The sequence below is a fragment of the Pristiophorus japonicus genome, chromosome 3, assembly GCF_044704955.1.
Source record: "Pristiophorus japonicus isolate sPriJap1 chromosome 3, sPriJap1.hap1, whole genome shotgun sequence".
NCBI lineage: Eukaryota > Metazoa > Chordata > Chondrichthyes > Pristiophoridae > Pristiophorus > Pristiophorus japonicus.
The window spans coordinates 16,478,258-16,499,072 of NC_091979.1; the positions used below are offsets into that span (position 1 = coordinate 16,478,258).

At 50.3% G+C, this 20,815-nt stretch overlaps 1 protein-coding gene across 4 annotated transcripts in view; it reads left to right on the top strand.

Moving 5' to 3' along the window:
- Positions 1 to 20,815, top strand: part of cfap65 (cilia and flagella associated protein 65) — a 282,488-nt gene that overhangs the window by 197,457 nt on the left and 64,216 nt on the right. For all 4 annotated transcript variants that reach the window (XM_070875227.1, XM_070875229.1, XM_070875228.1 and 1 more), the window contains 3 exons: positions 10,912 to 10,986; positions 13,550 to 13,743; positions 18,063 to 18,215. In XM_070875227.1, the coding sequence (XP_070731328.1) occupies positions 10,912 to 10,986; positions 13,550 to 13,743; positions 18,063 to 18,215 (422 nt within the window). The remainder of the gene's footprint in view (positions 1 to 10,911; positions 10,987 to 13,549; positions 13,744 to 18,062; positions 18,216 to 20,815) is intronic.

Here is a 20,815-nt window from a genome sequence, read left to right on the forward strand (position 1 = left end):
CATTATACTTCATCTGCCATGCATTTGCCCACTCACCCAACCTATCCAAGTCGCTCTGCAGCCTCACAGCATCCTCCTCGCAGCTCACACTGCCACCCAACTTAGTGTCATCCGCAAATTTGGAGATACTACATTTAATCCCCTCATCTAAATCATTAATGTACAGTGTAAACAGCTGGGGCCCCAGCACAGAACCTTGCGGTACCCCACTAGTCACTGCCTGCCATTCTGAAAAGTACCCATTTACTCCTACTCTTTGCTTCCTGTCTGACAACCAGTTCTCAATCCATGTCAGTACACTACCCCCAATCCCATGTGCTCTAACTTTGCACATCAATCTCTTGTGTGGGACCTTGTCGAACGCCTTCTGAAAGTCCAAATATACCACATCAACTGGTTCTCCCTTATCCACTCTACTGGAAACATCCTCAAAAAATTCCAGAAGATTTGTCAAGCATGATTTCCCTTTCACAAATCCATGCTGACTTGGACCTATCATGTCACCTCTTTCCAAATGCACTGCTATGACATCCTTAATAATTGATTCCATCATTTTACCCACTACCGATGTCAGGCTGACCGGTCTATAATTCCCTGTTTTCTCTCTCCCTCCTTTTTTAAAAAGTGGGGTTACATTGGCTACCCTCCACTCCATAGGAACTGATCCAGAGTCAATGGAATGTTGGAAAATGACTGTCAACGCATCCACTATTTCCAAGGCCACCTCCTTAAGTACTCTGGGATGCAGTCCATCAGGCCCTGGGGATTTATCGGCCTTCAATCCCATCAATTTCCCCAACACAATTTCCCGGCTAATAAGGATTTCCCTCAGTTCCTCCTCCTTACTAGACCCCCCGACCCCTTTTATAACCGGAAGGTTGTTCGTGTCCTCCTTCGTGAATACCGAACCAAAGTACTTGTTCAATTGGTCCGCCATTTCTTTGTTCCCCGTTATGACTTCCCCTGATTCTGACTGCAGGGGACCTACATTTGTCTTTACTAACCTTTTTCTCTTTACATATCTATAGAAACTTTTGCAATCCGTCTTAATGTTCCCTGCAAGCTTCTTCTCATACTCCATTTTCCCTGCCCTAATCAAACCCTTTGTCCTCCTCTGCTGAGTTCTAAATTTCTCCCAGTCCCCAGGTTCGCTGCTATTTCTGGCCAATTTGTATGCCACTTCCTTGGCTTTAATACTATCCCTGATTTCCCTTGATAGCCACGGTTGAGCCACCTTCCCTTTTTTATTTCTATGCCAGACAGGAATGTACAATTGTTGTAGTTCATCCATGCGGTCTCTAAATGTCTGCCATTGCCCATCCACAGTCAACCCCTTAAGTATCATTCGCCAATCCATCTCAGCCAATTCACGCCTCATACCTTCAAAGTTAGCCTTTTTTAAGTTCTGGACCATGGTCTCTGAATTAACTGTTTCATTCTCCATCCTAATGCAGAATTCCACCATATTATGGTCACTCTTCCCCAAGGGGCCTCGCACAACGAGATTGCTAATTAATCCTTTCTCATTACATAACACCCAGTCTAAGATGGCCTCCCCCCTAGTTGGTTCCTCGACATATTGGTCTAAAAAACCATCCCTTATGCACTCCAGAAAATCCTCCTCCACCGTATTGCTTCCAGTTTGGTTAGCCCAATCTATGTGCATATTAAAGTCACCCATTATAACTGCTGCACCTTTATTGCACGCACCCCTAATTTCCTGTTTGATGCCCTCCCCAACATCACTACTACTGTTTGGAGGTCTGTACACAACTCCCACTAACGTTTTTTGCCCTTTGGTGTTCTGCAGCTCTACCCATATAGATTCCACATCATCCAAGCTAATGTCCTTCCTAACTATTGCCTTAATCTCCTCCTTAACCAGCAATGCTACCCCACCTCCTTTTCCTTTTATTCTATCCTTCCTGAATGTTGAATACCCCTGGATGTTGAGTTCCCAGCCCTGCTCATCCTGGAGCCACGTCTCCGTAATCCCAATCACATCATATTTGTTAACATCTATTTGCACAGTTAATTCATCCACCTTATTGCGGATACTCCTTGCATTAAGACACAAAGCCTTTAGGCTTGTTTTTTTAACACCCTCTGTCCTTTTAGAATTTTGCTGTACAATGGCCCTTTTTGTTCTTTGCCTTGGGTTTCTCTGCCCTCCACTTTTCCTCATCTCTCCATGAGTGGCCTCACCAATACCCTGTACAGTTGCAGCAGGACCTCCCTGCTTTTGTACTCCATCCCTCTCACAATGAAGGCCAACATTCCATTCGCCTTCCTGATTACCTGCTGCACCTGCAAACTAACTTTTTGGGATTCATGCACAAGGACCCCCAGGTCCCTCTGCACCGCAGCATGATGTAATTTCTCCCCATTCAAATGATATTCCCTTTTACTGTTTTTTTTTCCAAGGTGGATGACCTCACATTTTCCGACATTGTATTCCATCTGCCAAACCTTAGCCCATTCGCTTAACCTATCTAAATCTCTTTGCAGCCTCTCTGTGTCCTCTACACAACCCGCTTTCCCACTAATCTTTGTGTTATCTGCAAATTTTGTTACACTACATTCTGTCCCCTCTTCCAGGTCATCTATGTATATTGTAAACAGTTGTGGTCCCAGCACCGATCCCTGTGGCACACCACTAACCACCGATTTCCAACCCGAAAAGGACCCATTTATCCCGACTCTCTGCTTTTTGTTAGCCAGCTAATTCTCGATCCATGCGAATACATTTCCTCTGACTCCACGTACCTTTATCTTCTGCATTAACCTTTTGTTTGGCACCTTATCGAATGCCTTTTGGAAATCTAAATACACCACATCCATCGGTACACCTCTATCCACCATGCTCGTTATATCCTCAAAGAATTCCAGTAAATTAGTTAAACATGATTTCCCCTTCATGAATCCATGTTGCGTCTGCTTGATTGCACTATTCCTATCTAGATGTCCCGCTATTTCTTCCTTAATGATAGCTTTAAGCATTTTCCCCACTACAGATGTTAAACTAACCGGCCTATAGTTACCTGCCTTTTGTCTGCCCCCTTTTTTAAACAGAGGCTTCACATTAGCTGCTTTCCAATCCGCTGGTACCTCCCCAGAGTCCAGAGAATTTTGGTAGATTATAACGAATGCATCTGCTATAACTTCCGCCATCTCTTTTAATACCCTGGGATGCATTTCATCAGGACCAGTGGACTTGTCTACCTTGAGTCCCATTAGCCTGTCCAGCACTACCTCCCTAGTGATAGTGATTGTCTCAAGGTCCTCCCTTCCCACATTCCCGTGACCAGCAATTTTTGGCATGGTTTTTGTATCTTCCACTGTGAAGACCGAAGCAAAATAATTATTTAAGGTCTCAGTCATTTCCACATTTCCCATTATTAAATCCCCCTTCTCATCTTCTAAGGGACCAACGTTTACTTTGGTCACTCTCTTCCGTTTTATATATCGGTAAAAGCTTTTACTATCTCTTTTTATGTTTTGCGCAAGTTTACTTTCGTAATCTATCTTTCCTTTCTTTATTGCTTTCTTCGTCAATCTTTGCCGTCGTTTAAAATTTTCCCAATCTTCTAGTTTCCCACTAACCTTGGCCACCTTATACGCATTGGTTTTTAATTTGATACTCTCCTTTATTTCTTTGGTTATCCACGGCTGGTTATCCCTTCTCTTACCGGCCTTCTATTTCACTGGAATATATTTTTGTTGAGCACGATGAAAGAGCTGCTTAAAAGTCCTCCACTGTTCCTCAATTGTGCCACCGTTTAGTCTGTGTTCCCAGTCTACTTTTCTCGAGAAGTACGCTGGCCTAACTAGAAACTGTTAGCTGGCCAATGTTGCCTAAATGCGCAGAATTGGCGTAGGTGGCTGGTAACGACCCATTTTGAGGAAAAAAAAACGTATCTAAAAAAAAACGTAACTAACTGAGTTACGCTGGTGCAAATTGATTGGGGAAACTGGAGATTTTTAAGATAGGCCAGAAAAAACAGCCTACTCCAAGAAAAACAGCACAAATTGAGCCCTGAGATCGTTGTGGCGGGGGTTGGGAAGAGAGAGTGAGATCGCTGTGGGGCGGGGGAGGAGAGAGATTGCTGGGGGCGGAGGGGGGGGGAGAGTGAGATCACTGTGCGGGGGCGGGGTGGAGAGTGAGATCGCTGTGGTGGGAGGGGGGAGAGTGAGATTGCTGTGGTGGTGGGGGGGATAGTGAGATCGCTGTGGTGGGAGGGGGGAGTGTGAGATCGCTGTGCGGGGGCGGGGTGGAGAGTGAGATCGCTGTGGTGGGAGGGGGGAGAGTGAGATCGCTGTGGTGGGAGGGGGGAGTGTGAGATCGCTGTGCGGGGGCGGGGTGGAGAGTGAGATCGCTGTGGTGGGGGAGGGGGGAGAGTGAGATCGCTGTGGTGGTGGGGGGGATAGTGAGATCGCTGTGGTGGGAGGGGGGAGAGTGAGATCGCTGTGGTGGGGGGGGGAGTGAGATCGCTGTGGTGGAGGGGGGGGAAGAGAGTGAGATCACTGGTGGTGGGGGAGTGAGATCGCTGTGGTGGGGGGGGAGTGAGATCGCTGAGGTGGAGTGGGGGGGAAGAGAGTGAGATCACTGGTGGGGGGGGGGAGTGAGATCGCTGTGGTGGGGAGGGGGGAGAGTGAGATCGCTGTGGTGGTGGGGCGGATAGTGAGATCGCTGTCGTGGGAGGGGGGAGAGTGAGATAGCTGTGGTGGGGGTGGGGGAGTGAGATCACTGTGGTGGGAGGGGGAGAGTGAGATAGCTGTGGTGGGAGGGGGAGAGTGAGATAGCTGTGGTGGGTGGGGGGGGTGGGGAGTGAGATCGCTGTGGTGGGAGGGGGAGAGTGAGATCGGTGTGGTGGGGGTGGGGAGTGAGATCGGTGTGGTGGGGGTGGGGAGTGAGATCGGTGTGGTGGGGTGGGGGAGTGAGATCACTGTGGTGGGGGGGGAGTGAGATCGCTGTGGTGGGGGTGGGGGAGTGAGATCACTGTGGTGGGGGGGGAGTGAGATCACTGTGGTGGGGGGGGAGTGAGATCGCTGTGGTGGGGGTGGGGGAGTGAGATCACTGTGGTGGGGGGGGGAGTGAGATCATTGTGGTGGGGGGGGAGTGAGATCACTGTGGTGGGGGTGGGGAGTGAGATCGCTGTGGTGGGGGTGGGGGAGTGAGATCACTGTGGTGGGGGGGGAGTGAGATCACTGTGGTGGGGGGGGAGAGTGAGATCGCTGTGGTGGGGGTGGGGGAGTGAGATCACTGTGGTGGGAGGGGAGTGAGATCGCTGTGGTGGGGGGGGAGCGAGATCGCTGTGGTGGGGGTGGGGGAGTGAGATCACTGTGGTGGGAGGGGAGTGAGATCACTGTGGTGGGGGGGGAGTGAGATCACTGTGGTGGGGGGGGAGTGAGATCACTGTGGTGGGGGGGGAGTGAGATCGCTGTGTTGGGGGGGGAGTGAGATCGCTGTGGTGGGCAGTGGGGGGAGAGTGAGATCACTGGTTGGGGGAGGAGTGAGATGGCTGTGAGGTGGTGGGGGGGAGAGTGAAATCGCTGTGGTGGGGGGGAGTGAGATCGCTGTGGTGGGGGGGGGAGTAAGATCGCTGTGGTGGGGGGGGGAGTAAGATCGCTGTGTGCGGGGGGCGGAGAGTGAGATCGCTGTGTGGGCGGGGGGAGAGTGAAATCGCTGTGGTGGGAGGGGGGAGTAAGATTGCTGTGTGGGCGGAAGGAGAGTGAGATCGCTGTGGTGGGGGCGGGGAGTATGATTGCTGTGTGGGGGAGGGAGAGAGTGAGATCACTGGTGTGGGGGGAGGAAGATCACTGTGGTGGAGGGGAGTGGGGAGTGAGATCGCTGTGTGGGGGGGGAGAGTGATATCGCTGTGTGGAGGGGGGGAGAGTGAGATCGCTGTGGTGGGAGGGGAGTGAGATCGCTGTGGTGGGGGGGGGAGAGTGAGATCGCTGTGGTGGGAGGGGAGTGAGATCGCTGTGTGCGGGGGGCGGAGAGTGAGATCGCTGTGGTGGGGGGGGAGTGAGATCGCTGTGGTGGGGGGGGGAGAGTGATATCGCTGTGTGGAGGGGGGAGAGTGAGATCGCTGTGGTGGGAGGGGAGTGAGATCGCTGTGGTGGGGGGGAGTGAGATCGCTGTGGTGGGGGGGGGAGAGTGATATCGCTGTGTGGAGGGGGGGAGAGTGAGATCGCTGTGGTGGGGGGGAGTGAGATCGCTGTGGTGGGGGGGGGAGAGTGATATCGCTGTGTGGAGGGGGGGAGAGTGAGATCGCTGTGGTGGGAGGGGAGTGAGATCGCTGTGGTGGGGGGGGAGTGAGATCGCTGTGGTGGGGGGGGGAGAGTGATATCGCTGTGTGGAGGGGGGGAGAATGAGATCGCTGTGGTGGGGGGGGAATGAGATTGCTGTGGTTGGGGGGTGGGGAGAGTGAGATCGCTGTGTGGAAGCGGGGGGGAGAGTGAGATCGCTGTGGTGGGGGGGGAGTGAGATCGCTGTGGTGGGAGGGGGGAGTAAGATCGCTGTGTGGGCAGGGGGAGAGTGAGATCGCAGGGGGTGGGGGGCGGGAGAGTGAGATCGCTGTGTGGGGAGGTGGGGGAAAGTGAGATCGCTGTGTGGGGGGGTGGGGGAGAGTGAGATCGCTGTGTGGGGGGGGTGGGTGAGAGTGAGATCGCTGTGTGGGCGGGGGGAGAGTGAGATCGCTGTGTGGGGGGGTGGGGGAGAGTGAGATCGCTGTGTGGGCGGGGGGAGAGTGAGATCGCTGTGTGGGGGGGTGGGGGAGAGTGAGATCGCTGTGTGGGCGGGGGGAGAGTGAGATCGCTGTGTGAGGGGGTGGGTGAGAGTGAGATCGCTGTGTGGGCGGGGGGAGAGTGAGATCGCTGTGTGGGGGGGTGGGGGAGAGTGAGATCGCTGTGTGCGGGGGGGAGAGTGAGAGTGAGATCGCTGTGTGGAGGGGGGGGAGAGTGAGATCGCTATGTGGGCGGGGAGAGAGTGAGATCGCTGTGTGCGAGGGGGGAGAGTGAGATCGCTGTGTGGGGGGGTGGGGGAGAGTGAGATCGCTGTGTGCGGGGGGCAGAGTGAGATCGCTGTGGGGTGTGGGGGCGGGGAGTAGCGAGAGATTGCTGTGAATTTGGGGAGAGAGTGAGATGGCTGTGTGGGGAGGAGGGAGGGAGATCGCTGTAGGGGGGCGTTGAGGTCACTGTAGGGGGTGAGACAGACTGGGAGGTGAGATAGACTGGGGAGAGAGAGACTGGGGGGAGAGACGGGGGTGGGGGGGAAGAGAGACTGGGAGGGGTGAGAGCCTAAAAGTGTAAATAAGGCTTTATTTGACCATTTATATTCTTGCCACTGGAAAATACTACAATCCATTTAAAAATACATTGAACTGTGGAGAACTATAAAGATATGTGTAATATCTGTGTAAGATCTGTGTCCATACCGCCCACTTAAGATCCATTAAGACCTGCTTTTTCAGGACGGTATTAAGGTCCGGTGGTAAACGGATCTTAAATGCTGAAACTTCCAATTTGGGCGGTAATATATGGGCGGACAGTATCGAATACCGCCCGGCGATAATGACGGTGGAATTTACCACCCGGCGGTAAATGGGCGGTTTGAGAGGAAATTTGCATTTCTGGGCGGTAAATGGGTGGTTTGAGAGGAAACTCTAGCTCCCAGATTGGGGCTGAGATTCACCCCCGCCGGAAACAGGTCGTGCCTACCGTTTCTCTTGTGTTTTGGCTGCCGCAATGGATGTGGCAGCCCACCTTGCGAAATTCAGCTCTTGGTCGTTTTCTTTTTTGAGCTGAGCGGAAGTCGGCTATGACGGGAGCGGAAGTGGTGGCGGGAAACGGAGCGATCGTCATAATGGGGGCGGAAGTGAAGGCAGGCCTGAGTGTTCACCGCCGTCAGTCATCAGCGCCGGGCTGGTAACGTCATCGCGCTGGTGCGTCACCACGGCTCTCCCTTTCAATTAAAGTAGAGGGCCGCTGTGAGCTCTGCTATTATTTTAGGGGGGTTGCCAAACTGCCTGTTGGCGGCCTGGCCGAACCCGGGGGGGGGGGGTGGGGGGGGCATAATTGTTGGGCCAACCTGGCAGTCGACCAACCCCCCCAAAAAATAAGATGGCGGCCGCGGCAGTGCACCCTCCCCTATAATGGAGGCCGCACCGCCATTTTACACACAGTGCACCGACAGAAAAAACTATCGGCGGGGGGCTGGGGTACCGCACGGCGGCCAAATTTCTTTACGTGAATTTTGCTTGCGGGGTGGGAGATCAGCGGTGCGTGCTTTGTAGATGCACCGACGGAAGTGGGAACCACCGGAAAAAACCACTGAGGAGAATTTTGCGAGCGTCGGCCATTCGACAAAAAAATCAGCGGCCATTCAACACCACCGTGTGGCCGCTGCTTTCCGGGCCTTATCAGGAGGCTGAATTTCGGCCTCGGAGCCCAAGATTCTCCCAGTCTGCTCAGTTACATAGAGAATTACATTGAGTCTACAGCACAGAAATGGACCCATTTGGCTCAACCGGTCCACGCCGGTGTTTCTGCTCCACACGCGCCTCCTCCCGCCCCTACTTCATCATTATGCCCCTACTTCAAGAAGCAAATTACTGTTCGGCTGCTGGGCAACACATTAGCAGATGCAAGTTCATGGTTTAGTTAACAGGGAGTCAGAGCTTTCCTGGTTGTCAGACAGGAAGCAAAGAGTAGGAGTAAATGGGGACTTTTCAGAATGGCAGGCAGTGACTAGTGGGGTACCGCAAGGTTCTGTGCTGGGGCCCCAGCTGTTTACACTGTACATTAATGATTTAGACGAGGGGATTAAATGTAGTATCTCCAAATTTGCGGATGACACTAAGTTGGGTGGCAATGTGAGCTGCAAGGAGGATTCTATGAGGCTGCAGAGCGACTTGGATAGGTTAGGTGAGTGGGCAAATGCATGGCAGATGAAGTATAATGTGGATAAATGTGAGGTTATCCACTTTGGTGGTAAAAACAGAGAGACAGACTATTATCTGAATGGTGACCGATTAGGAAAAGGGAAGGTGCAAAGAGACCTGGGTGTCATGGTACATCAGTCATTGAAGGTTGGCATGCAGGTACAGCAGGCGGTTAAGAAAGCAACTGGCATGTTGGCCTTCATAGCGAGGGGATTTGAGTACAAGGGCAGGGAGGTGTTGCTACAATTGTACAGGGCCTTGGTGAGGCCACACTTGGAGTATTGTGTACAGTTTTGGTCTCCTAACCTGAGGAAGGACATTCTTGCTATTGAGGGAGTGCAGCGAAGGTTCACCAGACTGATTCCCGGGATGGCGGGACTGACCTATCAAGAAAGACTGGATCAACTGGGCTTGTATTCACTGGAGTTCAGAAGAATGAGAGGGGACCTCATAGAAACGTTTAAAATTCTGACGGGGTTAGACAGGTTAGATGCAGGAAGAATGTTCCCAATGTTGGAGAAGTCCAGAACCAGGGGACACAGTCTAAGGATAAGGAGGAAGCCATTTAGGACCGAGATGAGGAGGAATTTCTTCACCCAGAGAGTGGTGAACCTGTGGAATTCTCTACCACAGAAAGTTGTTGAGGCCAATTCACTAAATATATTCAAAAAGGAGTTAGATGAAGTCCTTACTACTAGGGGAATCAAGGGGTATGGTGAGAAAGCAGGAATGGGGTACTGAAGTTGCATGTTCAGCCATGAACTCATTGAATGGCGGTGCAGGCTAGAAGGGCCGAATGGCCTACTCCTGCACCTATTTTCTATGTTTCTATGTTTCTTACAGAAGTGAGGGCTCACTTATGAGAATGGCTCTCGATGCTGAGTGAGAAAAATATCTTGTCAGGCTCTGAATTATGTCAAAGGCATTGGCCTGAGATTCCTCTCTCCACTATTTTAGCAGAGCTGCTAACTCATTTATTAAGTGGCCGTACATTAGTATCAGACAATCTAATTTCAGGCCCATGTGTACTAAAAACAGTACAGGTATAATAATATCACATTGCTGTCTGTGGGAGTTTGCTGTGTGCAAATTGGGGAACATCGGACCTTGCTGTGCGCAAATTGGCTGCCGCGTTTCCTACAATACAACTGTGACTATACTTCAAAACGCCTTCAGTGGCTGTAAAGCACTTTGGGTCGTACTGAAGTTGTGAAAGGCGGTATAGAAATGCGCTATAGAAATGCAAGTCATTCTTTGCTTGCTTTGCTGGTTGACTGTGCCTTCTGCACAAGTATTCCTGATTGCTGCAATGATTGAGAACAACAGTGTTATGTCTGTAATGCACTTATGAATGACTCCACGAGGCAATGTGTTGTACTCAAACTAAAGTGACCTTGGTCCTTTATTCGTAACTCCAGAGTGAGGCACAAGCATGGTGGGCAGCCTTTTATACTGGGCCCTGCACACCTATGCAGGTGCCCCTCAGGTCTCCCACCGCAGTGCCCTCTGGTGGACAGCCTCTGTCTCCACCAGTTGCACCCTCTAGTGGTGCCAGAATGGTATATACACAGTGTAAACCTTATTGGTAGTACATCAGGTAACAAGTCTCCATCTTATGCAACTATACAGTGACTACACAGTGAGTATATCTATAGTCTGCATACATAACAAACAGTAAGGCTGAAAACAGTGTTTCCTAAATGTACGAACTCGGTTAAGCCAGGCCTGGCGAGCTCAGTCGGTAGAGCATGAGGTTCTTAATCTCAGGTTTGAGCCCCACATTGGGTGAATTATTTTATAAGGGAATAAGGGGTTATGGGGAGCGGGTAGGGAAGTGGACCTGAGTCCATGATCGGATCAGCCATGATCGTATTAAATGGCGGAGCAGGCTCAAGGGCCTGTTAGGCCTACTTCTGCTCTATTTCTTATGTTCTTATGTTCTTATTCATTCCTTTCTCTCTGAAAGTGTTGCAGAGATACTCAAGCAACTTGTTCCAGGGTGACATGCAAGGACACCGGCGCTAAGATAATGAAGTACAAGGTGAGAAATAAGGGCTGAGGTACAGCCTGGGATAGTGAAGATAAAAGTAAAGAGTTCTGTGAAAGAGGAAAGGTGGATAGCAAAAATCATGTGCAAGGTAAAGGAGAGCTGATATAAAAAAGTTCAGTGTAATATGATTCGATATTTTTCAGTTGACTGAGTGGCAAGCTTTTAATTCAAATTATCTGACAATTCAGTTTTTAATTCATTATCATCATAGGCGGTCCCTCGTACGCGGATGACTTGCTTCCACATGAGTTCACCGATGTTTCAATGACGGACCTGATGTTCCAGTCCTGAACTCCAATTGAGGGAGTGGAAGATGCCTGTGCGTGGATTTTTTTAACGTGTGGTGACCGTTGCTCGACAGAGCAAGTGGCAAGGGTTAACCAGGACGACTGGAGACCAGCTCTGCTGCACGGACATAGTGCGCTACACATATCGCAGTTGTCCCTCGGCTCTTCGCCGCACCTCCACCACAATTTCGCACTTTGCTGTGTTACGGGCATTACTGCATTGAAATTATTGGATCATTAACTTTTTCACGCACGAAGCGATTTAGCAGAAGTAGACTGCAATCGGTTAGAATATTCTCCTCTCTGGCACCTGGAGCTGAATCTAGCCCATGCTGATTGTGATGAAAATCTCTTCTGCTTCGGGATGTTTTGTGAAATCGATTTGGGGCCCTTGAGCTGGATTTTTGGCTCGTTGCTGCCTCTGTTTTCGCCTCGGAAGGGTGGCAATGGCGGTGGGTGAGCTCCTCCGGGCGGGCGGCCAGCTCCCAGCGCCCCACCGGGGTTTTCGGGGCCGGTTTCGGTGGGAGGTGCGGAGCATTACCGCCCGGGAGAGGCGAGCCGGTGTGCAACGCCCTCGATTTTTTTGGGCTCCCACCCGACCCGTAGCGCCCCGTAGAGTGCCCCCTGGTGGGACCACCTGTGAAAACGGGCGTTCCAAGCTGTAGCGGCTACAGTGAGGTAAGTAATGTCCACCTCAGGCAAGTGTAATTGGTTTCTATTTTATTATTTTTGCGATTTATGTTGTGGTGGCGTGACTTATTTATTGGGAATGTTTTTGGTGGGTTTGTTTCTGGGCTTTTCCCCTCCCCAGGCCTCTCTCAGAGTGCTCCGAGGCCGGATGTTTAGCTCTGGATTTCCACATGTTCAGCCGGCCTAGTGCCCTAAGAGAGGTGGGCAACGCCTCCCTTAGCGCTCCGCCCCACACTCAGGGCGCAGCTGCCCAATTTTGCCGACTGAGGCGCAAACTGTTCCTGGGCGCAAACTTTACCGCCCCGTCGCCATTACCGCCACGAAATGAGCAGAACCGAAAATTCAGCCCAAATTTAAATTCAGTTCAGTTCCTCTCGCTGACAAAATGGTGGGGTGGGGGGTGGAGTGCGACTTTATTCTAACTCTCTGGTCGGGAACCCACGGGATCGGGTGTAACGCTGGTTTTACAACCCGACCGATTTTGCTAACTCCCGCAGTCAAACATAGAGCAATATTGGCTGGAGTGTTCCACCTAATCCCGCGGAACTCCCGTCCAGAGAGTTAGATTCAAATTTCCCCCAGTTTCTTTGGAGCAGATTCAACACAGTTCCAAGGGGATATAAGTGTACAGCGCAGGACAGCCCATAATTCAGCACAAGGTAGTAATCTCCTTGGGGGCAGGCAGTGGCAGGGTAATGCAAGGCCAATATCCCCAGCATCGAAGCACTGACCACACTCGGTCAGCTCCGCTGGGCGGGCCATATTGTTCACATGCCTGACACAAGACTCCCAAAGCAAGCGCTCTACTCGGAACTCCTGCACGGCAAGCGAGCCCCAGGTGGGCAGAAGAAACGTTTCAAGGACACCCTCAAAGCCTCCTTGATAAATTGCAACATCCCCACCGACACCTGGGAGTCCCTGGCCAAAGACCACCCTAAGTGGAGGAAGTGCATCCGGGAGGGCGCTGAGCTCCTCGAGTCTCGTCGCTGACAACATGCAGAAATCAAGCGCAGGCAGCGGAAGGAGTGTGCGGCAAACCAGACTCCCCACCCACCCTTTCCTCCAACCATTGTCTGTCCCACCTGTGACAGAGACTGTGGTTCCCTTATTGGACTGTTCAGTCACCTGAGAACTCACTTTTCGAGTGGAAGCAAGTCTTCCTCGATTTTGAGGGACTGGCTATGATGGATTAGGGGCCATCTTTATGAGGTTGGGCATTGGGGCATATTGTTCGAGCAGAGTGGAGGGCATTTTATTCTGTGGTTAATCCATGTTACAAGTTAGTGGGAGTGCCTGATGCTGACTTTTTAAAAAAAAATTTAAATTGTGAAAGCCATCTTGTAACCTCGATGGGCACCAAGATTTGCCGAATAGGGAGTCAGGGGTTATGGGGAGCGGGGCAGGGAAGCGGAGTTGTGGCCAAGATCAGATCAGCCATGATCTTATTGAATGGCAGAGCAGGCTCGAGGGGCCAAATGGCCTCCTCCTGCTCCCATTTCTTATGTTCTTATGAAGGATTAAATATGAACTGAACTGCCACAGTCAGAAATGCTCGAGGTTTGCTTGTCTCTGCACAGACCCTCCCTCCAATCAAGGAGCCCACCGACACGTGGGAAGGTCAACACGTCGAAAAGCCGCCGCCCGGAATGTGGCAGAGACCGAGGCCGGCGAAACCGTTCCTGCTGCACCTGGGAGTCACCGCCAGATCTCACTCCATGGAGGAATATCACAAGAACTTTCCGTCCGACGTTCCGAAGCACTACATCATGAGGTAGGGAGTGCCTGAGGGTAGCCACGAGTCTGGTTGGGCGTATTCCGAGAGGTTTCATCACATGACACAGGAGCAGGAGTTCGCCATTCAGCCCCTCGAGCCTGCTTCACCATTCAATGAGCTCCTGGCTGATCTTCGACTTAATTCCATATACCCGCCTTTGGCCCGTTTCCCTTCATGACTTTCGTTAACAGAAAGCTATTAATCTCCGAATTAAAATTGATCTAGCATCAATTGCCGTTTGTTGAAGAGAGTGCCAACAGGTCAGTAGCACCTGCTCTGCCTCACTTAGGTAGGTGGAGCTGGGCTAAGGTTTATTGGGGGCCCTAGCCTTCCTTTCCTCCTACGATCCACAGGGTTTGAAAACCCAAACTTGATGTTCACTAATCATTACTTCCTGATTTACCTGGCCTTGTCTATTACTATATCAAACCATGGCGGCGTCCTGCAGCCTTGGCTTTGGCTCTTCACCTTGCTTTCTCAATAAAATGAAAGATAGCTGAAGATCATGATTGCACAATTCCCAAATCAACTTTGTGCATCTTCTCCTGTCTGGTGATACTCTCATCTTATTTGCCAATGTCATAATCGTGGCCTCTCCATAGCTAACTCCAGTATTGCAGTCTCAGTCTTTCGTTATCTATTTGTACCACAACTCCGATCTCTCTACCTATCTGTATCTCAGTCCTGTTCTCTCTCTACCTGTATCTCAATCTTGTTCTCTCTCTACCTGTATCTCAGTCCTGTTCTCTCCCTACCTGTATCTCAATCCTGTTCTCTCTCTACCTACCTGTATCTCAATCCTGTTCTCTCTCTACCTGTATCTCAATCTTGTTCTCTCTCTACCTGTATCTCAGTCCTGTTCTCTCTCTACCTGTATTTCAATCCTGTTCTCTCTCTACCTACCTGTATCTCAATCCTGTTCTCTCCACCTGTATTTCAATCCTGTTCTCTCTCTACCTGTATCTCAATCTTGTTCTCTCTCTACCTGTATCTCAGTCCTGTTTTCTCTCTACCTGTATCTCAATCCTGTTCTCTCTCTCTACCTGTATTTCAATCCTGTTCTCTCTCTACCTACCTGTATCTCAATCCTGTTCTCTCTCTATCTACCTGTATCTCAATCCTGTTCTTGCTCTACCTACCTGTATCTCAATCTTGCTCTCTCTCTCCCTGTATCTCAATCTTGTTCTCTCTCTCCCTGTATCTCAATCTTGTTCTCTCTCTACCTGTATCTCAATCTTTTTCTCTCTCTACCTACCTGTATCTCAATCCTGTTCTCTCTCTACCTGTATCTCAGTCCTGTTCTCTCGCTACCTGTATCTCAATCTTGTTCTCTCTCTACCTGTATCTCAGTCCTGTTCTCTCTCTACCTGTATCACAATCTTGTTCTCTCTCTACCTGTATCTCAATCTTGTTCTCTCTCTACCTACCTGTATCTCAATCCTGTTCTCTCTCTACCTGTATCTCAGTCCTGTTCTCTCTCTACCTGTATCTCAATCTTGTTCTCTCTCTACCTGTATCTCAGTCCTGTTCTCTCTCTACCTGCCTGTATCTCAGTCCTGTTCCCTACCTACCTGTATCTCAGTCCTGCTCTCTCTCTACCTACCTGTATCTCAGTCCTGTTCTCTCTCCACCTGTATCTCAGTCCTGTTCCCTACCTACCTGTATCTCAGTCCTGTTCTCTCTCTACCTACCTGTATCTCAGTCCTGTTCTCTCTTTACCTACCTGTATCTCAGTCCTGTTCTATCTCTACCTACCTGTATCTCAGTCCTGTTCTCTCTCCACCTGTATCTCAGTCCTGTTCCCTACCTACCTGTATCTCAATCCTGTTCTCTCTCTATCTACCTGTATCTCAATCCTGTTCTTGCTCTACCTACCTGTATCTCAATCTTGCTCTCTCTCTCCCTGTATCTCAATCTTGTTCTCTCTCTACCTGTATCTCAATCTTGTTCTCTCTCTACCTACCTGTATCTCAATCCTGTTCTCTCTCTACCTGTATCTCAGTCCTGTTCTCTCTCTACCTGTATCTCAATCTTGTTCTCTCTCTACCTGTATCTCAGTCCTGTTCTCTATCTACCTGTATCTCAATCTTGTTCTCTCTATACCTGTATCTCAGTCCTGTTCTCTCTCTACCTGTATCTCAATCTTGTTCTCGCTCTACCTGTATCTCAGTCCTGTTCCCTACCTACCTGTATCTCAATCCTGTTCTCTCTCTATCTACCTGTATCTCAATCCTGTTCTTGCTCTACCTACCTGTATCTCAATCTTGTTCTCTCTCTCCCTGTATCTCAATCTTGTTCTCTCTCTACCTGTATCTCAATCTTGTTCTCTCTCTACCTACCTGTATCTCAATCCTGTTCTCTCTCTACCTGTATCTCAGTCCTGTTCTCTCTCTACCTGTATCTCAATCTTGTTCTCTCTCTACCTGTATCTCAGTCCTGTTCTCTATCTACCTGTATCTCAATCTTGTTCTCTCTATACCTGTATCTCAGTCCTGTTCTCTCTCTACCTGTATCTCAATCTTGTTCTCGCTCTACCTGTATCTCAGTCCTGTTCTCTCTCTACCTGCCTGTATCTCAGTCCTGTTCCCTACCTACCTGTATCTCAGTCCTGCTCTCTCTCTACCTACCTGTATCTCAGTCCTGTTCTCTCTCCACCTGTATCTCAGTCCTGTTCCCTACCTACCTGTATCTCAGTCCTGTTCTCTCTCTACCTACCTGTATCTCAGTCCTGTTCTATCTCTACCTACCTGTATCTCAGTCCTGTTCTCTCTCTACCTACCTGTATCGCAGCTCTGGTCTCATGCCATATAACTCCATGACAGTTCTTAACTGTTCTAAAATCTCTATGTTACAATCCTGCTCTTTTAGAGTCTCCACCATGGTTCATCCACGTTGAAAGATTGCGAGGCTGCCCGCCCCGATTCTATGCTCGCGAACAGCGAATTTCTGCCCTCACATCAATTTCTGAAAATCTGAATGTTGCCCTCATCCTGTTTGTCTCTCTAATCTCTCTTATCTTCCAACCTATCACAGACCTTCCCTTTTGTTCTTTCATCCCCTCCCCCTTTCAGTGCTTATTTAAGAATCTGTTCTTTTCGAGCACTCTCCAGTTCTGACGAAGGGTCACCGACCCAAAACGTTAACTCTGTTTCTCTCTCCACAGATGGTGCCCGACCCGCTGAGATTTCCAGCATTTTTTTGTTTTTATTCCAGATTCCAGCATTTTTGCTTTTATGTTAATGTTGCTGACAGTATCGGGGTTGTTGTGTCACACAGCACGAAGGTGCGGCTCAATTAATGTCAGCAAATCCAGGTTGCTTCAGGAATTATGTAGTTCCAATTATGTTTGTGTCGATTCCACTCCCTCAAACAATGGGCTGGGTCAGTAACTTCCTTAAACCAGGAATCCCTATCCTGGTCCTGGATCGGGACCCGGTGTATCAATGGCAGTCCATATGGCGAGAAAGATGACGGCCTCCACAAGGACGCATGCGGGCCTCATCCACGGGCTCTAGGCTCAGCAAGCAGCCTGGACCACTCAAAAGTAAAAATGAGGCACATCGGCTCACTGAGGAGCTCAGTGAGGGTCTAGGCTTGAGTCCTGGCCTGGAGCCAGAAAAAAACCTGCCGATAAGCCCTTTAAATCCAGCAACAGCCGCTGGGGCTGCTGGGTAATTGTGAGCAGCTGGCTAATCAGGGATCTGCCCCCTGACCCCAGAAATTCTGGCTGGAGTCGGCTCGGGCAGTTCCCATTGTAAAGGGTTGTAAAGGGAAAAATAGATGCGCCCCAAAGAAAAACCTCGGTCTCCAGAAGCACAGGGGAGTGGGCAGGAAAGTAGAGTTGAGTCCAGGATCAGATCAGCCGTGATCTTATTGAATGGTGGAGCAGGCTCGAGGGGCCAAATGGCCCACTCCTGCTCCTATTTCTTCTGCTCCGAATTAGGGTTGCTGTAGAGTTTTCCAACATTCCCGTATCATTCTGGAATCTCCAGATTAATCTCCCGCACACTGCTACAAGCAAAACCTGGGAGAAAAATCATTGGGGCATTAAAAAAAATATGTATTTCGGCGATGGGAAACAAGGCTGTTTGAGTGACAGTCAGGAATCATCCAATCGGGTGACAAAGAGTCTGTTCGCTTTCCAATTGGCCACGGGGAACGCGGTGCGGTGTTAGGACGGACAAGCTGGGAGGGGCGGGGTGCTTAGAGGCGCAAGGCCATGTGATACGATCTACCGGAATACGTCCAACTGTAGAAGGCGGATTGCATTTTCCCAGTAATAACGGTGACGTTTCGCTGCATTCTTGATTCGGCAGAAACCTGATCTCGGAACCGCTCTCAGTTATCTCGCAACCTGGAAGCAGTGGGAGAGTCTGGGGCAAGTGGGAGAACATCCATGTCGATTCGCTCAGATCTGCCTCAAAAGAAGACATGAGACTTGTAACCGACATCCTCACAACAGTTCTGAGGTAATTGTGAATGTTTTTAATCACTTAAGCTTTGGGGCTGAGCTTCCAGTTTACAGAACCATACAATCATCATCATCATCATAGGCAGTCCCTCGGAATCGAGGAAGACTTGCTTCCACTCTTTAAAATGAGTCCTTAGGTGGCTGAACAGTCCAATACGAGAAGCACAGTCCCTGTCATAGGTGGGACAGATAGTTGCTGAGGGAAAGGGTGGGTGGGACTGGTTTGCCGCACGCTCTTTCCGCTGCCTGCGCTTGATTTCTGCATGCTCTCATAGAAACATAGAAAATAGGTGCAAGAGCAGGCCATTCGGCCCTTCAAGCCTACACCACCATTCAATAAGATCATGGCTGATCATGCAACTTCAGTACCCCATTCCTACTTTCTCTCCATACCCCTTGATCCCTTTAGCCGTAAGGACCACATCTAACTCCCTTTTGAACATATCTAACGAACTGGCCTCCACAACTTTCTGTGGTAGAGAATTCCACAGGTTCACAATTCTCTGGGTGAAGAAGTTTCTCCTCATCTCAGTCCTAAATGGCTTACCCCTTATCCTTAGACTGTGACCCCTGGTTCTGGACTTCCCCAACATCGGGAACATTCTTCCTGCATCTAACCTGTCCAATCCCATCAAAATGTTATATGTTTCTATGAGATCCCCTCTCATTCTTCTAAATTCCAGTGAATATAAGCCTAATCGATCCAGTCTTTCTTCATATGTCAGTCCTGCGATGAGACTCGAGGTACTCAGCGCCCTCCCGGATGCAGTTCCTCCACTTAGGGCGGTCTTTGGCCAGGGACTCCCAGGTGTCGGTGGGGATGTTGTACTTTATCAGGGAGGCTTTGAGGGTGCCCTTGTAACGTTTTCTCTGCCTACCTTTGGCTTGTTTGCCGTGAAGGAGTCCCGAGTAGAGCGCTTGCTTTGGGAGTCTTGTGGGAATCATATGGCACAGAAGGAGGCCCTTTGGCCCCTTTCCTTTCTACTCACTTATTCCTTCCAATAATTTGCAGCTTTGCAGAACATCTCCCGTCAATCCACAAATGTGACCCTGCAAATGTGCTCCTCTAGTTCTTTCCCACTAGTTGGTGGCCAATAGAATGTACCTAGTCGTGCAATGGCACCTCTATTATATCTTAAGTCTAACCAAATAGATTCTGCCTGTGGTGTCCTTGCACCCTGCTATAGAATCACATGAGGCATGTACTGCAGACAAGGTCACTATGTGACCTGAACCTTTATTCCCAGGACCCTCCGTGGGACCTCCTTTTATATACCTGGATGAGCAGGTGAGGAGTGTCTCCCACAAGTTCACTCCCTGTGGTCAAGGTGTGCATTACTCAGGTGTATACAGTGTACAGTGTTGTTACATAAAGGTTATAGTTGTGTGAAGGTTACAAACATGACATCACCTTCCCCCCAACGTCTTTGGGTCAAAGATTGAGTCTTTCAGGCGGTCGACGCTCTCTCGTGGAGCGCCGCAGTTGGGGCTCTGGTGGTTGGGCCTTGGCATGCGTCTCTGTTGCCTGAGGTGATTCCGGCCTGTCCGGGCTGGCCGCCAAAATTGTGCATGCTGGTGAATGGCCTTGTTGCTCGTTCTCTGCTGTGGTGTGGGTGACATCTCATGATCTTCCTCAGGTTCCTCAGTGTCCATGCTGAACCTTTTCTTTATTTGGTCCAGATGTTTGCGGCATATCTGCCAATGGTTAAGTCTGACCACTATGATTCTATTCCCCTCTTTGCCAATTATAGTACCCTCAAGCCACTTGGGTCCCAAAGCATGATTGAGAACGAATAAAGGGTCATCAATTTCTATGCATCTCCCCACTGAGTTGTGATCATGGCACTCAATTTGGGACTGGCGCTTGCCCTCAACAATGTCTGACAGGGCTGGATGAATGAGGGACAGCCGCGTTTTAAGCGTGCGTTTCATGAGTAGTTCCGCGGGCGGGACTCCCGTGAGCGAATGTGGGCAAGACCTGTAGGCCAGCAGGAGGCGCGATAGGCGGTACTGAAGGGAAGGTCCTTGAATCCGGACCATGCCCTGTTTTATGATTTGGACCGCACGTTCCACCTGGCCATTGGAAGCCGGCTTGAACGGTGCTGTCCTGACATGTTTGATACCATTACCCGACATAAACTCCAGGAATTCATAGCTAGTGAAACACAGGCCGTTATCGCTAACCAGGATGTCCGGCAAGCCGTGGGTCGCAAAGACCGTACGCAGACTCTCCACAGTGGTGGATGTCGTGCATGAATTCAATATGATGCACTCGATCCATTTCGAGTATGCATCGACAACAATCAGGAAAATTTTTCCCATGAACGGGCCCGCGTAGACTACGTGAATACGTGACCATGGCCTGGTGGGCCAAGGCCACGGGCTGAGTGGGGCCTCCCTGGGGGCATTACCCTGCTGAGCACACGTCGTGCACCTGCAAACCCAGTGTCCCAGGTCTGAGTCAATTCCCGGCCACCATACATGTCACCGGACAATGGCCTTCATTCGCACAATGCCTGGGTGCTCGCTGTGGAGTTCCCTGATGAATGCCTCCCTGCCCTTCTGGGGCATGACTACCCGGCTGCCCCATAGCAGGCA